Source organism: Hyla sarda, chromosome 5, assembly GCF_029499605.1.
Source record: "Hyla sarda isolate aHylSar1 chromosome 5, aHylSar1.hap1, whole genome shotgun sequence".
Taxonomy (NCBI): Eukaryota; Metazoa; Chordata; class Amphibia; order Anura; family Hylidae; genus Hyla; species Hyla sarda.
The window spans coordinates 371,621,332-371,645,229 of record NC_079193.1 but is presented as its reverse complement, the minus strand read 5'-3'; the positions used below and the strand labels follow the sequence as shown (position 1 = coordinate 371,645,229).

Here is a 23,898-nt window from a genome sequence, read left to right as displayed (position 1 = left end):
AGTGTTCGGTACTAGCACAGTACAGGCAGAGGTTCTCCATACGGCGTCGTGTCCTCTCTTGAGGTGTCAGGCGAGACCGGTCGACCTGCATAGCCTCCACGGCGGGAGGCACAGGAACAGATTGCAGGGGACCAGAGGAGAGAGGAGCCGAGGAGACGAAACGCCTCGTGCGAACAGAGTCCATATCTTGGCGGAGTTCCTGACGCCTTTCAGAAAAACGCATGTCAATGCGAGTGGCTAGGTGAATAAGTTCATGTAGATTAGCAGGAATTTCTCGTGCGGCCAGAACATCTTTAATGTTGCTGGATAGGCCTTTTTTGAAGGTCGCGCAGAGGGCCTCATTATTCCAGGACAATTCTGAAGCAAGTGTACGGAATTGTACGGCATACTCGCCAACGGAAGAATTACCCTGGACCAGGTTCAACAGGGCAGTCTCAGCAGAAGAGGCTCGGGCAGGTTCCTCAAAGACACTTCGGATTTCCGAGAAGAAGGAGTGTACAGAGGCAGTGACGGGGTCATTGCGGTCCCAGAGCGGTGTGGCCCATGACAGGGCTTTTCCGGACAGAAGACTGACTACGAAAGCCACCTTAGACCTTTCAGTGGGAAACAGGTCCGACATCATCTCCAGATGCAGGGAACATTGGGAAAGAAAGCCACGGCAAAACTTAGAGTCCCCATCAAATTTATCCGGCAAGGATAAGCGTATCCCAGGAGCGGCCACTCGCTGCGGAGGAGGTGCAGGAGCTGGCGGAGGAGATGACTGCTGAAGCTGTGGTAGCAACTGTTGTAGCATAACGGTCAGTTGAGACAACTGTTGGCCTTGTTGCGCTATCTGTTGTGACTGCTGGGCGACCACCGTGGTGAGGTCAGCGACAACTGGCAGAGGAACTTCAGCGGGATCCATGGCCGGATCTACTGTCACGATGCCGGCTGGCAGGTAGTGGACCCTCTGTGCCAGAGAGGGATTGGCGTGGACCGTGCTAGTGGACCGGTTCTAAGCCACTACTGGTTTTCACCAGAGCCCGCCGCAAAGCGGGATGGTCTTGCTGCGGCGGTAGTGACCAGGTCGTATCCACTAGCAACGGCTCACCTCTCTGGCTGCTGAAGATAGGCGCGGTACAAGGGAGTAGGCAGAAGCAAGGTCGGACGTAGCAGAAGGTCGGGGCAGGCAGCAAGGATCGTAGTCAGGGGCAACGGCAGAAGGTCTGGAAACACAGGCAAGGAACACACAAGGAACGCTTTCACTGGCACTAAGGCAACAAGATCCGGCAAGGGAGTGCAAGGGAAGTGAGGTAATATAGGGAAGTGCACAGGTGAAAACCCTAATTGGAACCACTGCGCCAATCAGCGGCGCAGTGGCCCTTTAAATCGCAGAGACCCGGCGCGCGCGCGCCCTAGGGAGCGGGGCCGCGCGCGCCGGGACAGAACAGACGGGGAGCGAGTCAGGTAGGGGAGCCGGGGTGCGCATCGCGAGCGGGCGCTACCCGCATCGCGAATCGCACCCCGGCTGGCAGCGGGATCGCAGCGCCCCGGGTCAGAGGACGTGACCGGAGCGCTGCAGCGGAGGGAGTGAAGCGAGCGCTCCGGGGAGGAGCGGGGACCCGGAGCGCTCGGCGTAACAACCGTCCAGAGCAGGAGAGGTTTGCTATGGGGATTTGTTCCTACTCTGGACAGTTCCTAAAATGGACAGAGGTGTCAGCAGAGAGCACTGTGGTCAGACTGGAAAGAAAATCAGAAAGAAAAGAACTTCTGCTGGAGCGTACAGCAGCTGATAACTACTGGAAAGGTTAAGATTTTTAAATAGAAGTAATTTACAAATCTGTTTAACTTTCTGGCACCCGTTGATTTAAAAAAATAAATAAAAATAATAAAAATAAAAAGTAGCCCTTCAATAGGGCATATGGACAGGAAAGTATCTCTTTTTTATGGATATTTCCCATTGTTATTGAGCGCTGCATTTCCAGTAGCTTTAGTTTAGACATTAGGCGCATTATGAAGATTTGCGCAGGCCGGAATTAGTGGATCACACGTGCGGCCATTACATTTAATTATGTGTTAATGAATCAGTAATGAATAAGATAACACGAGGAGCATCGTCCTCTATGGACCTGACTGAGAGCAGGTAAATAACGCCTCCGCTAATGTCTATTTTCAGGACAGAAGTTTTCACAGTAACGCATCGCCATCTAGTGGCACTATTCAGATATTGCATCGGAGAACAAAGTTATTCTCTGGATATTTCCAGTCTGAGGCTGCGTTCACATCTCGGTTTTACAATACGGGTCTGTACAAAAAAGTATATCTCCAAACCGGACCGAAACGTATGCAACCGTATATGCCTCCTTTTTTATTTTGTTTTTTGGGAAATTCAATAAATAAAGAAGAACTTTATTTAAAATGTTGCCAAACATAAAACCGTATCCGTTTTTTTTCAAGGAAAACATATTAAGGGTGCATTCCCACACGGCGTATTTTGCTGCGTATTTGCTGCGTATTTGGTGCTGCGTATTTTCCTACCCATTGACTTCAACAGGGAAAATAAAATACGCAGCAGCAAATACGCCGTGTGGGAACGTACCCTAAAACGTATGCAAATGGACATCCGTTTTCAAACCGTATACGGTTTGAAAACGGATGTCAGTTTGCATACGTTTTAATACTTTTTCCTTGAAAAAAAAAAAACAGATACGGTTTTATGTTTGTCAACATTTTAAATAAAGTTCTTCTTTTTTTATTGAATTTCCCAAAAAAAGAAAAGAAAAACAGTATTGTGCAAACCAGATGTAACCGTACGCACAAACGGTTCAATACGGTTACCATAGAACTCCATTTTAAAATAACCGTATACAGGTTGGATACGGTTTTTGACCGGGACACAAAACCGTAGTAGACTACGGTTTGATGTACCGTTAAAAACCGTATAAACCCGTAAATAATGCAAAACTCACACAACCTGATTCTACGGTTGGCATACGGCTTACAATGAAATGTCTATATATACGGTTTGCAATACGGTTCGATACGTTTTTTTTTTCAACGAAACCGGATACGGCAACCGTATTGCAAAAACGAGATGTGAATGGCGCCTGAGCTCCTTGACTATAATGCTGCACGCACACCACTTTTTATTATACAGTTCCCGTATACGCTTTCAAGTTAAAAACTTACGGAACCGTATAGAAAACCGTATGCATTGACTTAACATTGTAAACCGTATGTCAAACGCATCATCTGGTTTAGTCTGTTTTGCGCTTTATATGGTTTTGTCCAGTTTTTTTACCCGTTCCCAAAACCGTAGTCTACCATGTTTTTTGGTCCGGGTGAAAAACCTTATTAAACCGTATACTTTTTTTTTTTTAACATGGGAGTCAATGGGAAACCGTACAAAACTGTATGTGCGCACGGTTCCGTCCAGTTTTCACCATCCGGTTTTTGACTTTGCTCAGTTTTTTTTCTTAGGATTTCAATCCAACAAGTGAAACTTTATTCAAAATGAAGTGAAAAGTTAAAAACGTATACAATCCGACATCAGTTTTCAAACCGTATACTTTTTTTTATTTTTACGGGTTGAAATTTGGACACACATTTTGATACAGTTTAGTCAGGTTTTGAGGAATCAGTTTTTCATCAAAAACCTGACACGGGAACTGTATTGCAAAACCGTGGTGTTTATGCACCCTAAGTCAGTCTTTCCCAACCAGGGTGCCTCCAGCTGTTGCAAAACTACAATTCCCAGCATGCCCGGACAGCCTTTGGCTGTCCGGGCATGCTGGGAGTTGTAGTTTTGCAACAGCTGGAGGCACCCTGGTTGGGAAAGACTGCTATAAGTAGAGATCTTGAAAATTAATTATACATTTGCTGCTTAAATGGATTATCCAGGAAAAAAACTTTTTTTTATTTATCAACTGGCTTCAGAAAGTTAAACAGATTTGTAAATTACTTCTATTAAAAAACCTTAATCCTTTCAGTACTTATGAGCTGCTGAAGTTAAGTTGTTCTTTTCTGTCTAAGTGCTCTCTGATGACACCTGTCTCGGGAACCGCCCAGTTTAGAAACAAATCCCCATAGCAAACCTCTTCTACTCTGTGCAGTTCCCGAGACAAGCAGAGATGTCAGCAGAGAGCACTTTTACCAGACATAAAACACCAGCTCAACTTCAGCAGCTGATAATTATTGAAAGGATTAAGATTTTTTAATAGAAGTAATTTACAAATATGTTTAACTTTCTGGAGCCAGTTGATATCAAAAAAAGCTTTTTCCTGGAATATTCCTTTAAAGCAAGATAATTGGAAAAAAAAACACTGCCCATGTGGTCTACAGGTGGTGTGTGGTATTGCAACTCAACCCATTCACTGCATTGTTGGTGAGCTGCAATACCAGATCAAACCTATGGACAGGTGTGGCGCAATGTCTGGAAGAAAGCAGCAATGTTTTTTCTGACTGTAGACCTTTTGCGGCCAACAGATTTTTTGCAAACTCGTCGACTATCCTCAGTTGCAGATTGATATGTGGATATTATTAACCCCTTATATGTCTTTTGTAGATGCTGGACAGTCCCGAACTGATCACAGAGCAGATCAGCAAGGATTTGGCTTGGCTTGGTTCCCAACTGTTGGTGACGTGGACCAAATTTTTGGAAATAGTAACGCTTCGTCCTGATGTGACCACCTACCTCACACAAGAACATCACAGCCTACGGGTCAGTACAGATACAACATCTAGCTCACCATCCTGTTGTACAGATTTAGAGAAAGAAGTCTGCTTCCTTCTAGAAACCGCGCCTCAACTGTGCATGAGTTGTGTCTGGTATTGCAGCTTGGTTCCATTGAAGTTAAAGGCATAAGTCGTAATTTCAAACACAATTTGTGGGTGGGGGAAACAGGACTCACAGGCTTTCTCTATGAGTGGGTGGGGGAAGCAGGACTCACAGGCTTTCTCTATGAGTGGGTGGGTGAAGCAGGACTCACAGGCTTTCTCTATGAGTGGGCGGGGAAGCAGGACTCACAGGCTTTCTCTATGAGTGGGCGGGGAAGCAGGACTCACAGGCTTTCTCTACGAGTGAGCAGGGTAAGCAGGACTCACAGGCTTTCTCTATGGGCGGGGAAAGCAGGACTCACAGGCTTTCTCTATGAGTGGGTGGGGGAAGCAGGACTCACAGGCTTTCTCCATGAGTGGGTGAGGGAAGCAGGACTCACAGGCTTTCTCTATGAGTGGCAGGGGGAAGCAGGACTCACAGGCTTTCTCTATGAGTGGGTGAGGGTAGCAGGACTCACAGGCTTTCTCTATGAGATTGTGGGGGAAGCAGGACTCACAGGCTTTCTCTATGAGTGGGTGGGGGTAGCAGGACTCACTGGCTTTCTCTATGAGTGTGTGGGGGAAGCAGGGCTCACAGGCTTTCTCTATGTGTGGGCGGGAGAAGCAGGACTCACAGGCTTTCTCTATGAGTGGGTGGGGGAAGCCAGACTCACAGGCTTTCTTTATGAGTAAGCAGGACTCACAGGCTTTCTCTATGAGTGGGCGGGAGAAGCAGGACTCACAGGCTTTCTCGATGAGTGGGTGGGGAAACAGGACTCACATGCTTTCTCTATGAGTGGGTGGGGGTAGCAGGACTCACAGGATTTCTCTGAGTGGGTGGGGGAAGCAGGACTCACAGGCTTTCTCGATGAGTGGTTGGGGGAAGCAGGACTCATAGGTTTCTCTATGAGTGGGTGGGGGGAAAACAGAACTCACAGGCTTTCTCTATGAGTGGGTGGGGGGAAACAGGTCTCACAGGCTTTCTCTATGAGTGAGTGGGGGAAGCAGGACTCACAGGCTTTCTCTATGAGTGGTTGGGGGAAGCAGGACTCACAGGCTTTCTCTGAATGGGTGGGGGAAGCAGGACTCACAGGCTTTCTCTATGAGTGGGTGGGTGAAGCAGGACTCACAGGCTTTCTCTATGAGTGGGTGGGTGAAGCAGGACTCACAGGCTTTCTCTATGAGTGGGTGGGGGGAAACAGGTCTCACAGGCTTTCTCTATGAGTGGGTGGGGGAAGCAGGACTCACAGGCTTTCTCTATGAGTGGTTGGGGGAATCAGGACTCACAGGCTTTCTCTATAAGTGGGCGGGGGAAGCAGGACTCACAGGCTTTCTCTGAGTGGGTGGGGAAAGCAGGACTCACAGGCTTTCTCTATGAGTGGGTGGGTGAAGCAGGACTCACATGCTTTCTCTATGAGTGGTTGGGGAAAACAGGACTCACATGCTTTCTCTATGAGTGGGTGGGGGGAAACAGGTCTCACAGGCTTTCTCTATGAGTGGGTGGGGGAAACAGGACTCACAGGCTTTCTCTATGAGTGGGTGGGGGAAGCAGGACTCACAGGCTTTCTGTATGAGTGGGCGGGGAAGCAGGACTCACAGGCTTTCTCTATGAGTGAGCAGGGTAAGCAGGTCTCACAGGCTTTCTCTATGGGCGGGGGAAGCAGGACTCACAGGCTTTCTCTGAGTGGGTGGGGGAAGCAGGACTCACAGGCTTTCTCCATGAGTGGGTGAGGGAAGCAGGACTCACAGGCTTTCTCTATGAGTGGCTGGGGAAGCAGGACTCACAGGCTTTCTCTATGAGTGGGTGGGGGAAACAGGACTCACAGGCTTTCTCTATGAGTGGGTGAGGGAAGCAGGACTCACAGGCTTTCTCTATGAGTGGGTGGGGGAAGCAGGACCCACAGGCTTTCTCTATGAGTGGGTGGGGGTAGCAGGACTCACAGGCTTTCTCTATGAGATTGTGGGGGAAGCAGGACTCACAGGCTTTCTCTGAGTGGGTGGGGGTAGCAGGACTCACAGGCTTTCTCTATGAGTGTGTGGGGGAAGCAGGACTCACAGGCTTTCTCTATGAGTGGCTGGGGAAGCAGGACTCATAGGCTTTCTCTATGAGTGGGTGGGGGTAAGCAGTACTCACAGGCTTTCTCTATGAGTAGGTGGGAGAAGCAGGACTCACAGGCTTTCTCTAGGAGTGGCTGGGGAAGCAGGACTCATAGGCTTTCTCTATGAGTGGGTGGGGGTAGCAGGACTCACAGGCTTTCTCTATGAGATTGTGGGGGAAACATGACTCACATGCTTTCTCTATGAGTGGGTGGGGGTAGCAGGAGTCACAGGCTTTCTCCATGAGTGGGGGAAGCAGGACTCACAGGCTTTCTCTATGACATGGTGGAGAAAGCAGGACTTGCGGGCTCTCTCTATGAGTGGGTGGGGAAAGCAGGACTCACAGGCTTTCTCTAAGAGTGGGTGGGGGAAGCAGGACCGACAGGCTTTCTCTATAAGTGGGTGGGGGAAGGAGGTCTCACAGGCTCTCTCTATGAGTGGGTGGGGGAAGGAGGACTGACAGGCTTTCTCTATAAGTGGGTGGGGGAAGCAGGACTCACAGGCTTTCTCTATGAGTGGGTGAGGGAATCAGGACTCACAGGCTTTCTCTATGAGTGGGTGGGGGAAGCAGGACCCACAGGCTTTCTCTATGAGTGGGTGAGGGAAGCAGGACTCACAGGCTTTCTCTTTGAGTGGGTGGGGGAAGCAGGACTCACAGGCTTTCTCTATAAGTGGGTGGGGAAGCAGGACCCTCAGTCTTTCTCTATGAGTGGGCGAGGTAAGCAGGACTCACAGGCTTTCTCTATAAGTTGGTGGGGTAAGCAGGACTCACAGGCTTTCTCTATGAGTGGGCGGGGTAAGCAGGACTCACAGGCTTTCTCTATAAGTGGGCGGGGTAAGCAGGACTCACAGGCTTTCTCTATGAGTGGGCGGGGTAAGCAGAACTCACAGGCTTTCTCTATAAGTGGACGGGGTAAGCAGGACTCACAGGCTCTCTCTATGGGGGGCAGGGTAAGCAGGACTCACAGGCTCTCTCTATGAGTAGGTGGAGAGGGTGCATGAATTTTATTTTTATAACCTTTAAATTTATTTGGTGACAGCAGTAGATATTTTATTTACCTGTCAGACCTGTATATTTGACCACACTGTAATGACCCCTTTTGGTCAAATAGATTTTAAAGGGGTATTCCAGGCCAAAACTTTTTCTTTTTTATATATATATATATATATATATATATATATATATATATATATCAACTGGCTCCGGAAAGTTAAACAGATTTGTAAATTACTTCTATTAAAAAATCTTAATCCTTCCAATAGTTATTAGCTTCTGAAGTTGAGTTGTTGTTTTCTGTCTAACTGCTCCCTGATGACTCACGTCCCGGCAGCTGTGCAGTTCCTATGGGGATATTTTCCCAGCATGCACAGCTCCCGGGACGTGACATCATCAATGAGCAGTTAGACAGAAAACTTCAGAAGCTAATAACTATTGGAAGGATTAAGATTTTTTAAGTATTTTACAAATCTGTTTAACTTTCCGGAGCCAGTTGATATATATATATATATATATATATATATATATATATATATATATATATATATATATATAAAGGTTTTGCCTGGAATACCCCTTTAACAAAGCTACATTTTCTTACGGGTTTTTACTGAACGTTATCATCAGGTAGCACAATAGAAACAGTTAAACTACAGGTTACAATGGACTTGGAGCTCTAAAAACGAATGAGACGCTTATACAAAGGTTAGGGCCAAGATAAGCATTGTTAAGGAACTGTGCAAAACTACAACTCCCAGCATGCCCGGACAGCCAACGGCTGTCCGGGCATGCTGGGAGTTGTAGTTTTGCAACATCTAGAGGACCACAGTTTGGAGATCACTGACATAGACATCAGGTACATATGCACTTCCCTCCCCTATTTATGCTACATTTCGATAATATAACTTATTATGTTATCCCAAATTATTTTCTATTACGATATAACAGAGAACATAGTTCATCATTTTATATCACCCGTTTTTTATTTTATTGATCCCACAGGTCAGAAGATTCTCAGAAGCCTTTTTCTACACCGAACACGAAAAACCCGCTGCCCTCACATTTCAGGAAAACCTGTGAGTCGATTAATTCTTCTACATAGTGAGGAAAATATAGTGGACAGATTACCTGGAAATTATTTAAAGGGGTACTCCACTGAAAAACTTTTTTTTTTTAATCAACTGGTGCCAGAAAGTTAAACAGATTTGTAAATTACTTCTATTTAAAAATCTTAATCCTTCCAGTACTTATCAGCTGCTGTATAAGAGGAAGTTTGTTTCTTTTTGAATTTCCTTTCTGTTCAACCACAGTGCTCTCTGCTGACACCTCTGTTCAGTTTAGGAACTGTCCAGAGCAGAGGTTTGCTATGGGGATTTGCTCCTGCTCTGGACAGTTCCTGACATGGACAGAGGTGTCAGCAGAGAGCACTGTGGTCAGACAGAAAGGAAAAAAGAAAAAAGAACTTCCTCTGTAGCATACAGCAGCTGATAAGTACTGGGAGGGTTAAGATTTTATATAAGTAATTTACAAATCTGTTTAACATTATGGCACCAGTTGATAAAAAAATAAAAAAATAAAATAAATTCCAGTGGAGTACCCTTTTAAGGATACCCATTCGGCTTAGTACAAATTATGTACAAAACAGCAACAAATTGACAGGCTGCATTTCATATCACAGCCACTAGGTGGCCACCTATTTACACATACTGTATAGCATAAACAACTACGGACAGAGTTTAGTAAAGTCATGCTTACTTTCTAAGCTGGTGATCTTGTGATGCACATTTTGGTCCTTTAGTGCCATGAGAAATGGTAAAGGAGGACACATCATATGTATTGGTGTCTGCACTATAGATGTACGTATGTGTATACAATTACAATGGTCCCTCAAGTTACAATATGAATTGGTCCCATGACGACCATTGTATTTTGAGACCATAACTCTATGGAAACCTGGTAATTGGCTCCGAAGCCCCAAAAATGTCATCTAAAAATAAGAGAAAAAAATGAAGATTAAGGAAAAATAAGTAGATAACTAACAGAGATGAAGCAAGTCCTTACATATAAAAGTAATAAAGATCTGCTGGAGCTGTAATCACTGTCTAAGTAGAGGACAGGAGCTTCTTCAGGGTCCCGTACAGTACACAGTGTCCTAAAAAAGTAACATGGAGCCGCCCTCACCTGATGTCCCATGGAGCAGCTAACCCTGGTACAGGTAAAGAGTACAGAACATTTAATACCTTCCTGTACTGTAGGGGGCGCTACCAGACACCAGTCAGTGCATACACTTCAGTAATACAGGTAAAGAGTACAGAACATGTAGTACCTCCCTGTACTGTAGGGGGCGCTACCAGACACCAGACAGTGCATACACTTCAGTAATACAGGTCAAGAGTACAGAACATGTAATACCTCTCTGTACTGTAGGGGGTGCTACCAGACACCAGTCAGTGCATACACTTCAGTAATACAGGTAAAGAGTAGTACAGAACATGTAATACCTCCCTGTACTGTAGGGGGTGCTACCAGACACCAGTCAGTGCATACACTTCAGTAATACAGGTAAATAGTACAGAACATGTAGCACCTCCCTGTACTGTACGGGACGCTACCAGACACCAGTCAGTGCATACACTTCAGTAATACAGGTGTTTTATCAGTGAATGCTCATTCTGATTGGTTGGTTCTTCCGGCCATTGACACGTTTCACAGATCTGGACTTTCTGTACATTGTATGTTGAGTCTGGTTCCAAGTTACAATGGTCCAGAAAAGAGTGAAAATATTTGTAATTTGAGGGTCCATTGTACCGGATTATAAAATAGAATATTAATTGTATATAAAGCTATTGCTTTTTCTTCAAACAATTCCCACTACAATAAACACAGGCTGCAAAGCACATGGCTATAACACTCACATTTCTGTGCTTATAGGGCTACTATAGGGCATGGGGGATAAGATGTCTGATCATAGGGTCCCGCCGCTGGGACCCCCGCGATCTCTGTGTAGCATCTGACGGCCCTCCCATAGACTTGCATTGTGGGGGTGTGGCATGACATCATGAGGGTCGTGGCCATAATGTCACAAGCCCCTGCTGCCACAGCCAATCTAAACAAACACCGGGAACTGCTCAGATATCTCAGGGGTCACAGGGGCAGGACCCCCATAATCAGACATCTTATCCCCTATCCCTTGGATAGGGAATAAGATGTCTAGGGGCGGAGTACCCCTTTAACCACTGTGCCTGTCCTGGATGATGTTACTATTACATCCCTAAGACCAGGGCTGGTGCAAAGATTTTTGCCACCCTAGACGAACACCCTGGGGCGACACACTGTAACAAACCTCCTCCTCATGTAATCACCTTACTACTGGGGTGACACACTGTAACAAACCCCCTCCTCATGTAATCTCCTTACTACTGGGGTGACACACTGTAACAAACCTCCTCCTCATGTAATCTCCTTACTACTGGGGTGACACACTGTAACAAACCTCCTCATGTAATCTCCTCACTACAGTAGAAACTCCCAATAGCGGACACTCAGAGGGAATAAAAAAGTGTCCCCTATAGAGAGATGTCCCCTACAGAGAGATGTCCCCTATTGAGAGATGTCCCCTATAGAGTGATGTCCCCTATTGAGAGATGTCCCCTATAGAGAGATGTCCCCTATTGAGAGATGTCCCCTATAGAGTGATGTCCCCTATTGAGAGATGTCCCCTATAGAGAGATGTCCCCTATGGGGAAAAAGGCTCAAAATTCTTCCTAAATGGCGGAATACTGTACTGTACTCACTATAGAGTGTAATTACCTATAAAAACATGAGAAAAAGGAATATTACAGTAGAATCTCCCAGTGCTGTTTAATTACCCCTTATCCCCCTCCCCTGTATCATTTCATTCCCCCATTTATTCCCTATGCAATCTTATTCCCCCCTGCATTTTGCCAAATTAGCCCCCCCCCCCCCCCGATTACCCCCTGTGCCACTTCATTTCCCTTTGATCCCCCTTCATTACCCTCTGTGTAAATTAATCACCCCCTCTTTATGAATTTGCACAGAGGGCAATAATGGGGGAATTGAATAGCACGGGGGGGGGGGGATCAAGAGAAAATGATGTGGCACAGAGGGGTAACAAGGGGGGATGATTTGGCATGGGGGGGATCAGGGAGTTAAAGATGTGGCCGGTTGATGTACAGGGAGCAGGAGACTGTTTAAACATCAGTCTTCTGCTTCTGTGCTGGGGCTTCTGCAGGGGGTGCAGCAGGGGCCTGGACTTCTTACTGGGGTATTGGCTGTACCCCCTGACGGCGGCCCTGTGTACAAGGTAGGGCCGGCACATAAGCCTGGTTGTCCCCTATTGGGTGTGTCCCCTATTTGGAGGCTGCAAATACATTAAAGGAGTTCTCCACTGCCCTGTCTTCCGGAGCTCCGCTCGCAGCGTCCGGAAGTTTATTACTCCGGAAGCTGTGTGTGGGCTTCCGTGTTCGAGGCCGCCCCCTCATGACCTTATGCCCGCCCCCTCATGACGTCATGCCCGCCCCCTCAACGAAAGTCTATGGAAAGGGGGCGCAAGCGACGTCACGAGGGGCGGGCATAAGGTCATGAGGGGGCGGCCTCGAACACGGAAGCCCACACACAGCGTCCGGAGTAATAAACTTCTGGACGCTGCAAGCGGAGCTCCGGATGACAGGGCAGTGAAGAATCCCTTTAAGTCCCTTTAAGGGACTCTGCCGGGGAATTAAAAACTCTCCGCTTTTGGGAGGTGTCCCCTAAGTTGTTCGCCGCCCTGTGTTATCCCAGCTTTACCAGACAAGGACATATTTACTTCTCTTGCTGATAAACAAACATTATTACCGATCCCTATATAGTCAATGTGTTCCATTTTATATAGAAATAATAACCCCATATAATAGCAACTTAATAGCAACACACTTAATTATACATTTCAATCCTCAAATAATAGAACCAATACAATGTCCTACCTATATGATGTAGCCAGGGGGTCTAATTACGGTGTCATACCGTATCTACCATCTAAAAGCAAGTGCTGCCGGGTAATAGCTACAGAACTCAAATAATACGTCATGTAGAGTATAATATCCCTATACCAGGTATAAATAATACTGCCGTACAGTACACTAAACCGAACATGACATTTACTGTACATTTAGAATGACCTATTATGTTTGTACACACAGGACAATACGGCACCATACTGTTTTTCTTTTCTATCCCGCAATGCTGCAGCGCCATTTCCTATACTACAATACCTTCCACCCACCTACAACACGAAAGAGCGGTGTTTATTATTCATAAAAGCATATGTGCATACATCTCCCCTTCAGCCCCCACAGTGTGTGTGTGTGTGTGTGTGTATATGTATATATCTATATATATATATATATATATATATATATATATATATATATAGCCAAAGGATAAGTTAGCCAGCACTATTGATTCCAAACTATTATATGGACCTGGCTTACAGGTCTGGCCTATTCTCCTGTATTTATATGTATATTCATATATATATATATATATATATATATATATATATATATATATATATATGTAAAATCAAAGGACTTTGCACTATCTTGTAATACATTTTTTATTGGACTAACAGTATTTTGTAGAGAAGCTTTCGGGATTCCTCCCTTTACCACGTCAAAAACATTTCTGAGCATACAAGAAGAACACACACAGGTTACATCTCACAAAACATGCAGGGGTTAAAACAACATATATGGCAAATTCACATTAATGGGGTACTCCGACCCTAAGACATCTTTTCCCCTATCCAAAGGATAGGGGATAAGATGTCTGACCGCAGGGGTGCCACCGCTGGGTACCCCTGCAATCTTGCATTAGGCACCCACCTCTTTGAGCTGCATGCCGCGCTGCCAGCTCACAAACTGTCGGGTGCCGACCACGGGGCCAGAGTATCGTGACATCACGTCTTCGCTCCCGTGTGACGTCACGCCCCGCCCCCGCTATGGAAGTCTATGGGAGGGGGCGTCACGCCCCTCCCATTGACTTGCATAGTGGGGGCAGGGCGTGACGCCCCCTCCCATAGACTTGCATAGCGGGGGCGGGGCATGACATCACACGGGGCGGAGTCGTGATGTCATGATACTCCGGCCCCATGGTTGGCACCCAGCACCGCGGCAGGCAGATCAAAGAGGTGGGTGCCGAATGCAAGATTTTGGGGGTCCCCAGCGGCAGCAACCCTGCGGTAAGACATCTTATCCCCTATCCTTTGGATAGGGGAAAAGATGTCTTAGGGCCGGAGTACCCCTTTAAGTTGGGCCATAAATTGTACAGCTATAGGACGATAGACTACAGATAAGAATGAGAAGGGGTGGGGGTGGGAGGGGGTCAGGAGAATGTCAATTAGGCTGGACATGGGGAGAAAAGACAATCCAGCTACAGAACTATAGACTATATAGATCAGGGTGAGGCGGGGGTGAGGCGGGGGTGAGGCGGGGATACAGCAGGACATACAGAGAGAAGACAAAACAGAACAGGTTATAACAAGTTTTGATAATGGACTAAGAAGCTCAAATCCATATTAAGTCCTTTGTTCTTTGAATCATAAAAAACTATCATTTTGGCTTATCATACATCTCTCCTTCGGCCCCCAGACTGTGTATGGTGGACGCACCTTCTCATTCAAAGAGTTTTCTTTATTTTCATGACTATGAGAATTGTAGATTCACACTGAAGGCATCAAAACTATGAATTAACACGTGGAAATATAGACATAACAAAAAAGTGTGAAACAACTGAAAATATGTCATATTCTAGGTTCTAGCCTTTGCTTTGATTCCTGCTTTGCACACTTTTGGCATTCTCTTGTTGAGCTTCAGGAGGTAGTCACCTGAAATGGTCTCCAACAGTCTTGAAGGAGTTCCCATGATGCTTAGCACTTGTTGGCCCTTTTTGCCTTCACTCTGCGGTCCAGCTCACCCCAAACCATCTGGATTGGGTTCAGGTCCGGTGACTGTGGAGGCCAGGTCATCTGGCGCAGCACCCATCACTCTCCTTCTTGGTCAAATAGCCCTTACACAGCCTGGAGGTGTTTGGGGTCATTGTCCTGTTGAAAAATAAATGATGGTCCAACTAAATGCAAACTGGATGGAATAGCATGTCGCTGCCAGATGCTGTGGTAGCCATGCTGGTTCAGTATGCCTTCAATTGTAAATAAATCCCCAACAGTGTCACCAGCAAAGCCCCCTTTTGGTCTGTACTGTATATATATATATATATATATATATATATATATATATATATATATATATATATATATACAAGAAAAAAGAAAGATAGCCAGCACAACAGCCTAATACACGGGTGCACACTGCCATGGCATATACAGAGTATACAAAAAAAGAGGATTGCAGCAGCACACATTGGTTGAAAAAAATGTAGGCTCTTAGCGCACTTTTTGATCAAAACGTGTCCCCCATCCACCACGGGGAGGTGGCTTCATTTAGGATGGGAACCTAGCACAAATTCTGAGCCTAACACTCAACTAAGTGCGCTAAGAGCCTCAATTTTTTGACCAATGTGTGCTGCTGCAATCCTCTTTTTTTGTATACTCTGTATATGCCATGGCAGTGTGCACCCGTGTATTAGGCTGTTGTGCCGGCTATCTTTCTTTTTTCTTGTATGTACAATTCAGGGGGAAATGGCACCCTCTTTAGCTGTGCACCCCTCCCCCTTTCTCACAGGTGGAGTTTTAAATGGATCCAGCATGTCAACCAGTCAGAGGCTATATGCCCAGCAGATTATATGTATATATATATATATATATATATATATATATATATATATACCCAGCAGAGGTGAGTGGATAGTTGAGTGTAAGGCTCAGAATTTGTGCTAGGTTCCCATCCTAAATGAGGCCACCTCCCCGTGGTGGATGGGGGACACGTTTTTATCAAAAAGTCCGCTAAGAGCCTCAATTTTTTTGACCAATGTGTTCTGCTGCAATCCTCTTTTTTTTGTATACTATATAAATATATATATATATATATATATATATATATATATATATAGTGACCCCCCGACCTACGATGGCCCCGACATATGATGAAATCGACATACGATGCTTTTTTATGTTGGGGCCATCGTATTAAGTGCTATCCGGCAGCGCCAAATGCTTAAGCTGCTGCCGGATAGCAGCTTAATGTTCCCCGTGTGGTCCGGTAAGTACTACTTACCCCTCCACGATGCTCCGGGGTGCCCTCCGGGTCCAGCGCTGGTCTTCCGGCGTCTTCTCGGCCCTCTCCGGTGACGTCAATACGCTGCTGCGCACGCCATCCAATAGGAATGGCGTACGCAGCGGCGTAATGACGTCGCTACGCAGGCCCAGTAAGGCCTTGCGAAAGACAGAAGAGGACCGGAGAAGACAGCAGAGGACCGGAGAAGACAGCAGAGGACCGGAGAAGACAGAAGAGGACCGGAGAAGACAGCGGAGGACCGGAGAAGACAGCGGAGGACCGGAGAAGACAGCGGGGGACCGGAGAAGACAGCGGAGGACCGGAGAAGACAGCGGAGAGCCCAGCGGAGGCCCGGGATCACCATCGGGAGTGGCGGGGACACCATCTCGAGCGGCGGGGACAGGTGAGTGCAGCTTCCTATACTTTACATTGCACGGATCCCTCAACATACGATGGATTCGACAAACGATGGCTCGTTTGGAACGAATTACCATCGTATGTTGAGGGACCACTGTGTGTATATATATATATATATATATATATATATATATATATATATATATTATATATACACGTGTGTGTGTGTGTGTCACGATGACATTGGTTCAGCCATGACGCTAGAGAGAGTGTGATGGTACAAGGGTTAAAGCCACCAGACCTCTGGGTATCAACTACTGGTCACCAAATTAACCCTTTGATTAATGTTTCCTTCAGAAAGGTGAGCTCCTATATTTAGAGATCAAAGGCCAGAGCTGATTAATTAAACTTTTAATTGTAAAAAAGGTATGACAGCGCTACGTATACAAATAAACAAATGACATACAGGTCAAAAAGGTACAAAAAGAAAGTCCTTACAGCATAATGGTAGAGCAGTCCTTGTGAGTGAGTCTCCAGCTGTATCTTAGATGTCTTATCAGCTTTTGCCACAGGCTTGAACAAAGATTTGTCCAGCATCTCAGTTTTATAGTGGCTTTTTAGGAGGGAAAACTCCATCCCCCCCCCCCCCCCCAGGTCCCTGCTACGAAGGCTTTTGACTTCAAAAGAGGTATACCACAGGCAGACAGACCCCCAATAAAGCTGGAATACACAAAAAACAAATACACAGTCTGAATGAACCCTCGCCCATGCCTTAGATTATACATTATACACAAATACAATTATAATACACATGTAGGATTCCATAATGAGGCCTTGGGCCTGACAATGTGTGTTCCACATATCCGCGTAGAGTAATATCTCAGAGTAATATCTCATTACTGCAGTGTTTCCCAACCAGGGTGCCTCCAGCCGTTGCAAAGCTACAACTCCCAACATGCCCGGACAGCCGTTGGCTGTCCCGGCATGCTGGGAGTTGTAGTTTTGCAACAGCTGGAGTCACCTTGGTTGGGAAACACTGAGTTATTTAAGTGGCGTTCCTAGTTACGTAAACATTGCAGCTCGAAGGGCTACGTCTTCTACCCAACTCCCTTTAGCATCAATGAGACGTACATAAAATTTGGCTTCCCGACTACCTCCAGCGGCCACAAACAGGGAGTCGGGAAGTTATTAGAAGAGATCGAAATACCTTTATGGGTGCGTTCCCACCTGGCGTATACGTAGCGTATCTCCTGCTGCGCAAAATTTACGGCAGCAGCGGGAAATACGCTGCGTATTCCTTGCTCACTATACACACAGGGCTTTCTGGCGGTAGCCCAATGTGTGTAGTGAGTTTTGGAGGCGGGGCCATCTGCCGGCGTGACTGTGACGCGCGGCTCCGCCTCCAAAGCTCACTACACACATAGGGCTGCCGCAGCGTTTTTTGTCCCGCTGCTGCCGTAAATTTTGAGCAATGTGAAATACGCCAAGTGGGAACGCACCCTCAATCAGTAATGTAGCATCCCCTGTCCTCTGATGACACTTCTGTGTCAGTAGCAAATCCCTATAGCAAACCTCTCCTGCTCCGGACATTTCCTGACATGCACAAAGGTGTCAGCAGAGAGCACTGTGGTCAGAATGGAAAGAACGACACAACTTCCTCTGGAGCATACAGCAGCTGATAAGTACTGGAAGGATTAAGATTTTTACATAGAAGTAATTTACAAATCTATAGAACTTTCTGATGTCAGTTTTACTGGCATTTCTCCAAAGAATCTAGTAGTAACCAGGCTTCTACATCCCCGTTTCTAAGAATTTGTTCACCTGCTCCCTGATCTTTGCAGACTTGCGTATTGCTGCGCCACCAGCATGGTTTTCTTTTATAATGGGATTTTTCAGGGGGAAGTTTAAAAAGGAGAATATTGCTGCCTATTGAGATTATTGTTACATTCACATCTATAAACGTTACTATATAAAATAGGAAAAGGGTCGGACGCGGAAACACAAAAGGAGAAAGAACAAAGTCTAAAGTTACCATGGGTGAGGAGGCGGAGTACACAAGGCAGGCGCGCAGCATCCAACAGATAAAAGAAAGAACATACAACAGAGGCAGAACACAGAAATAACTGAACAAAAAGTCCAACTTATACTGAGGATAATCTCCAGCTACAACCGCGCAATGTATCCCGCGAATTCTAGGCTGATTCTTGTCAAAAACCCCCAATGAAGATTAATAGATAATCAGATGCCAGAACTTTTCACCTGCTGCGCCTCCACATGCCGCAATATTTAAAAATAACATTTGTAGAGTTATTCATAGCCTGTATGGGGGTATAGGGGAAGTAAAGAAGTAAGGCAACAATAATATATAAATAACACAATATTTGGGGAGCATTGTGAGCCCTCCACTGTGTTCTGCCTGCCCCTCAGCTTTCCCAATCATCTGAAGAGAATATCTGTCTGGTAAAGAAGACATATTGGAGCTATTTGGGAGAGCTGGGTGGCACGCATACTGCATGCCCCTCAGCTTTCTTAATCTCCTAAAGCCCAGCAGTAATTGACTGGTCATCATCCTCCCTGCCCCCACACTGATGTCTTCTCTTCTCCCTCACTCCTCTCTTAGCCTGCAATAAATCTTCTGTCCCCACCCGCACTATTTCTTCTCCTTGCCCCCCCCCCCCCCATTTACTTTTTTTTGCACCTGCCTGCATGACCATTAAATCATACTTTACAATGATGTTAGTCCAGGGGCAACATAGTTAAAGCTATTGGACGATACCCAAGGTCGGAGAGTAACACGATCAAGAGATAAAGCTGGAAGCTCCGTAGACTTGCATGGGACTTTTGGAACATCTCCCAATTGTGTTATTATCAGGCTGTGGAGATTGCCCAGGAGTTTTAAAAATCCTGACACCAGACCAACGTTATGATAAAGTATGATTTAAAGGGGTATTAAACATTTTATCCCCTATCGAAAGTATAGCTGATAGGATGTCTGATCACGGGGGGCCCGCCGCTAGAACCCCCGAGATCTCCCTGCAGCACCCGCGTTCTATGCGAGGGCTGCGTCTCCAGTTTCGGAAACCTCCGGGTTTTCGGGAATGGGGACGTGACGTCACGCCGCGCCCCCTCCATTCATGTCTATGGGAGGGGGCGTGACTCCCCATAGACATGAATGGAGGGGGCGCGGCGTGACGTCACATCCCCAGTCCCAGAGACCTGGAGGTTTCCGAAACTGGAGACGCAGCTTCTGCATAGAATGCGGGTGCTGCAGGGAGATCGCGGGGGGGGGGGGGGGCGTCGGGCCCCCCGTGATCAGACATCTTATCCCCTATCCTTTGGATAGGGGATAAAATGTTTTTGCCCGGAATACCCCTTTAACTGTTCGGGCTGTATATATATATACAGTATGTATATATACATAAGGAAAGGGGGGATGACATGTCTCATACATGTAATATTTAGTCTTATTCATCAGATATCAATCTGTCAGAAACAAACAATATCATTATTATTTGTTCAAATATTAAAGCTTTCACCAACTTTTTAGGGGCAGCCATATTGGAGGCCTACATCTTTATCCTGTACTGCCTGTATATACAGTATAGCTGGGTGACAAGTATGTGCTTTATAACTCCTGCAATAAATAGAAGTCAATTGACAGAGAAATGTCCATAGACTAATACAGTCTCCAGGAAGTGATGAAGTACAGCCCCTCCCCCTGAATCCAGGGATTGACTGAAGACCTGTATACACGGCTACATCTATGTACTGTATATAGTGTATGCTATAGAGTTACAATCCTTCATTATGTTGATCTCAAGCACCACAATAGAGCTGGCATCTGTCCACCAATGATAGTGAGATGACTCTGCTTAATCTGTCTAAATCTACACAACAAAGCTGATAAAATAACTGTAGAAAGCAGGAAGTGTAAGCCTATTGTCACTGCCCTAGCAGGCAGTGTGAGAACTGGAATATAGAATTTGATAAGCAAATGAACAGAACACATAAACAAATAGGGAGACACTATTTTTTGTACAAACTTGATTTATATAATAGGAGTTTTCTGATGATACATTCCCTTTAACAAAAAATAATGGGACAGATATGAAAGGCTCTTACTTAGGGCTCAACAGGGCGATTATGGGCCAAAATGGATAATATCGCCTTGTGTAATAGGGCTAGGGATCACCCAATGAACAAGTGTTTGTTGGTTTGTGGGGTGATTGCTTTCTCTATTACACAGATTGGACCATTATGACCTTCAGTAATTCAGTAAAGTCAGTCTTTAGGTAATATATACAACCTTATATCTATTATATAGAAATACCGTACAAATCTTCCCAGCTTCCTATAGTGATCAAAAAAGGTGTTAAAGGGATACTCCACTGGCCAGTGTTCGGAACTAAATGTGTGCGTGCTGCGGGGGTCGGCAATGCCCCCTCAATGCAAGTCTATGGGAGGGGGCGTGTCATCACACCCCCTCCCATAGACTTGCATTGAGGGGTATGGCCTGAGGCCAAAAGGGGGCGTAGCTGACCCCCGTAGCGCACACACACAGAGTTCGGAACTAAATGATTACCCCTTTAAAGGTTTTGTACGCCTCCGCATTTAAAAAAAAAAAATTCAAATGTATTTAAAATTAATAATAAAAAGTATCTTGAAAATGGTCTTGACATCTTGTTAATAAACATTGGGAAGGTTGTGGGACTACACGGGGCTTGCATGTAGTCTGTAACCATGGAGATGCTCAGTTCTTTATAGAAGCTGCAGACAAAGATTGTGTCAGACTATGCCTTCGCCACCAGGGTTGGCGTTTCCTTCCACAACTCTTTTTGACTTTATTCTTCCTTCATTCTGACTATTACTTTACTGTTTTTAGGATTCAAAGTCACGGTAACTTATCGGCAGACATGAGGAGTTCTGAGTACTTCACCAGCATGCCACCTCTACCTGTTGAATGTCTGGACATCGACGGAGACTCAAACTCTCTTCCTATCATCTTTGAAGACCGATATGTAGAAAACCCTAAAAAAGGTCATTTCTGTTTTTGTATCTTTTTTCATGAAAACATTGAGGAAACCCTTCATAATCCCCATTTTAGTACATACATTCTATTAGGTTTTAAAGATTATGATATTAAAGGGGTACTCCCGCCCCCCCCCCCCCCCCCAGACATCTTATCCCCTATCCAAAGGATAGGGGATAAGATGTCTGATTGTGGGGGTCCCGCCACTGGGGACCCCTGCGATCTTGGCTGCGGCACCCCAGACATCCGGTGCATGGAGCGAACGTCACTCCGCGCCAGATGACTGGTGATGCGGGGCGGAGGCTTGTGACATCAGAGTAACACCCCCTCAATGCAAGTGTATGGGAGGTGTCTTGATGGCCATCACGTCCCCCTCTCATCGACTTGCATTGAGGGGGCGTGGCCTTGACGTCACGAGTGGGGCATGACTGTGTCGTCAGGAGCCTCCGGCACTGCACCCGGCTCTCTAAACGAATGCTGAGTGCTGCAGGGAGATCGCGGCGGGTCCCAGCTGCGGGACCCCCGCGATTAGACATCTTATCCTTTGGATATGGGATAATATGTCTAAGGGTGGAGTACCCCTTTAAGGTCTCATGGTAGAGAACTATTTACTTTAGTAAAATACTGAATGTTGGGGGGCGGGGGGGGGGGGGGGGGGGTTGGTGAAGGGGATTGGCAGTTCATGTGCCCTGAGTGCTGAAAGCCAGGGTGGTACCAACAAACCACTCTACCTTGGCCTTGGTATTTAGGCCAGGAAAGCAAACAGAATCAATGTTCTGAGGGGTGGAGGAGCGTTGGACAGTCTAGGAATGACTGTAGACTGAGTTGGGATGATTGGTAAAATAAGTGGGCAGTGCCCAGTGACCTGTCAGTAGATTACACCAACAGATGCCCTTTTCCCCATTGAAGATACAATATAACACAACACTAGGCACTTGCCTGGTTGAGCCAATTGTGCACGGCCTGACACTGACTTTTTGTGGCAGCAATGGGTCCATAGTGCAGAGCCATGCGTGCTCTGTATGCATTGCTAGAATAAATTTTACTCTAAAATTGTATAAAAAAAGGACATCCCATGTTTTGTTTTTTATGGATTCTAACAAATTCCATTAAAAATAAAATATATTCTCCTCCATGTAAATTTGAAGACACATGGAGATACCTTATGAGCTTGTAAACTTTTCTAGTCTGTAGTTCATACTGCAGATCCTATCCATACAGGTAAAGCTATATTTATGAGCCCTTAGTGATAGTTTTTTTTTCTAAATGCTATGTAAATCTCATGTAAATCTCATATTAAAGAGGTATTTCTATCAAAAAATGTAATAGCGCAGAATAGGTTGGTGGGGTCCAATTCTTACCAATACTGAGAATTGATGGGTTACTGGGGTAAATTCATTGTTTACCCCAGTAGTTTACGTAGAAAAAAGGGGGCCATAGCAAATATTAAAATGGAGTCTGATTTTGCCTCCTTGGCAGAAAGGTCTGGTGTATATTTTTCATTGTTTTCCATGACCCATTGGGGAATTTCCCCCTCCATTCATTGTTGTCCTGGAGAGAGGAGTTCTGCACAGTTTCTTACCTTTAAAAAGAGGAATGGGACCAACTAGGACAGGCCCCCTCACTCCAAGGACCCCATAGCAAGCCCATGGTCTGCCACTATTTTATGTACACCCTTGGTGCACCCCTACAAACCAGTTGTACCAATAGTTGCACAGAGATACATAGCAGATCCTTACTCATTTATATTCAAACCCACATCAATCAGAAAGTGATGACTTATTGCTTGGCTACACTAATGCTTAACATAATGGGAACAACCCTTTAAGTGATGTCATATTAATAGGTGTACTGACCTTACTACTTGTAGCCTGAAGGCCAAGTGCAAGGTAAGTATATATATATATATATATATATATATATATATATATATATACTGCATCACTTAGATATTGGGGTTTATTTACTAACGTGATCCCGACTCTCTTTTCTTGGGTTTTGTGCCCAATTTGTTTTGCACAGAGTTTGCGACAAAAAGAAAACCCTCCATTTACAAGGAAAACCTAAAAGGGGGCATGGCCATGGGAGCAAGGGGGTGTGTCCTCACAAAGGGGCGTGGCCCCGACAGTTTTGAAAATCTCAACATATTTACGTTATATTATATTTAAGGTTTTCACAGAAAATGTGGTGGATTTCCGCTGGGAAAAATCCGACAGTTCAGAACAGTTGTATAAAAAGCCAAATGTAGGGAAAACTGCAAAATGTAAGGAAACCTTAGTAAACACCTTGGGAAAATACTAGTCGGGAATCAAAACCCACTAAGGAAACTACACTCCACTCTTAGCAAATAAAACCCCATTGTGTGCCTAAAACTAAACACCAGTTTCATTGCTTCT

At 45.6% G+C, this 23,898-nt stretch overlaps 1 protein-coding gene across 3 annotated transcripts in view; it reads left to right on the top strand.

Moving 5' to 3' along the window:
* The window catches only part of FAM135B (family with sequence similarity 135 member B), a 174,501-nt gene that overhangs the window by 118,078 nt on the left and 32,525 nt on the right, over nt 1-23,898 (top strand). For all 3 annotated transcript variants that reach the window (XM_056522809.1, XM_056522810.1, XM_056522811.1), the window contains 3 exons: nt 4,544-4,699; nt 8,891-8,964; nt 21,356-21,510. In XM_056522809.1, the coding sequence (XP_056378784.1) occupies nt 4,544-4,699; nt 8,891-8,964; nt 21,356-21,510 (385 nt within the window). The remainder of the gene's footprint in view (nt 1-4,543; nt 4,700-8,890; nt 8,965-21,355; nt 21,511-23,898) is intronic.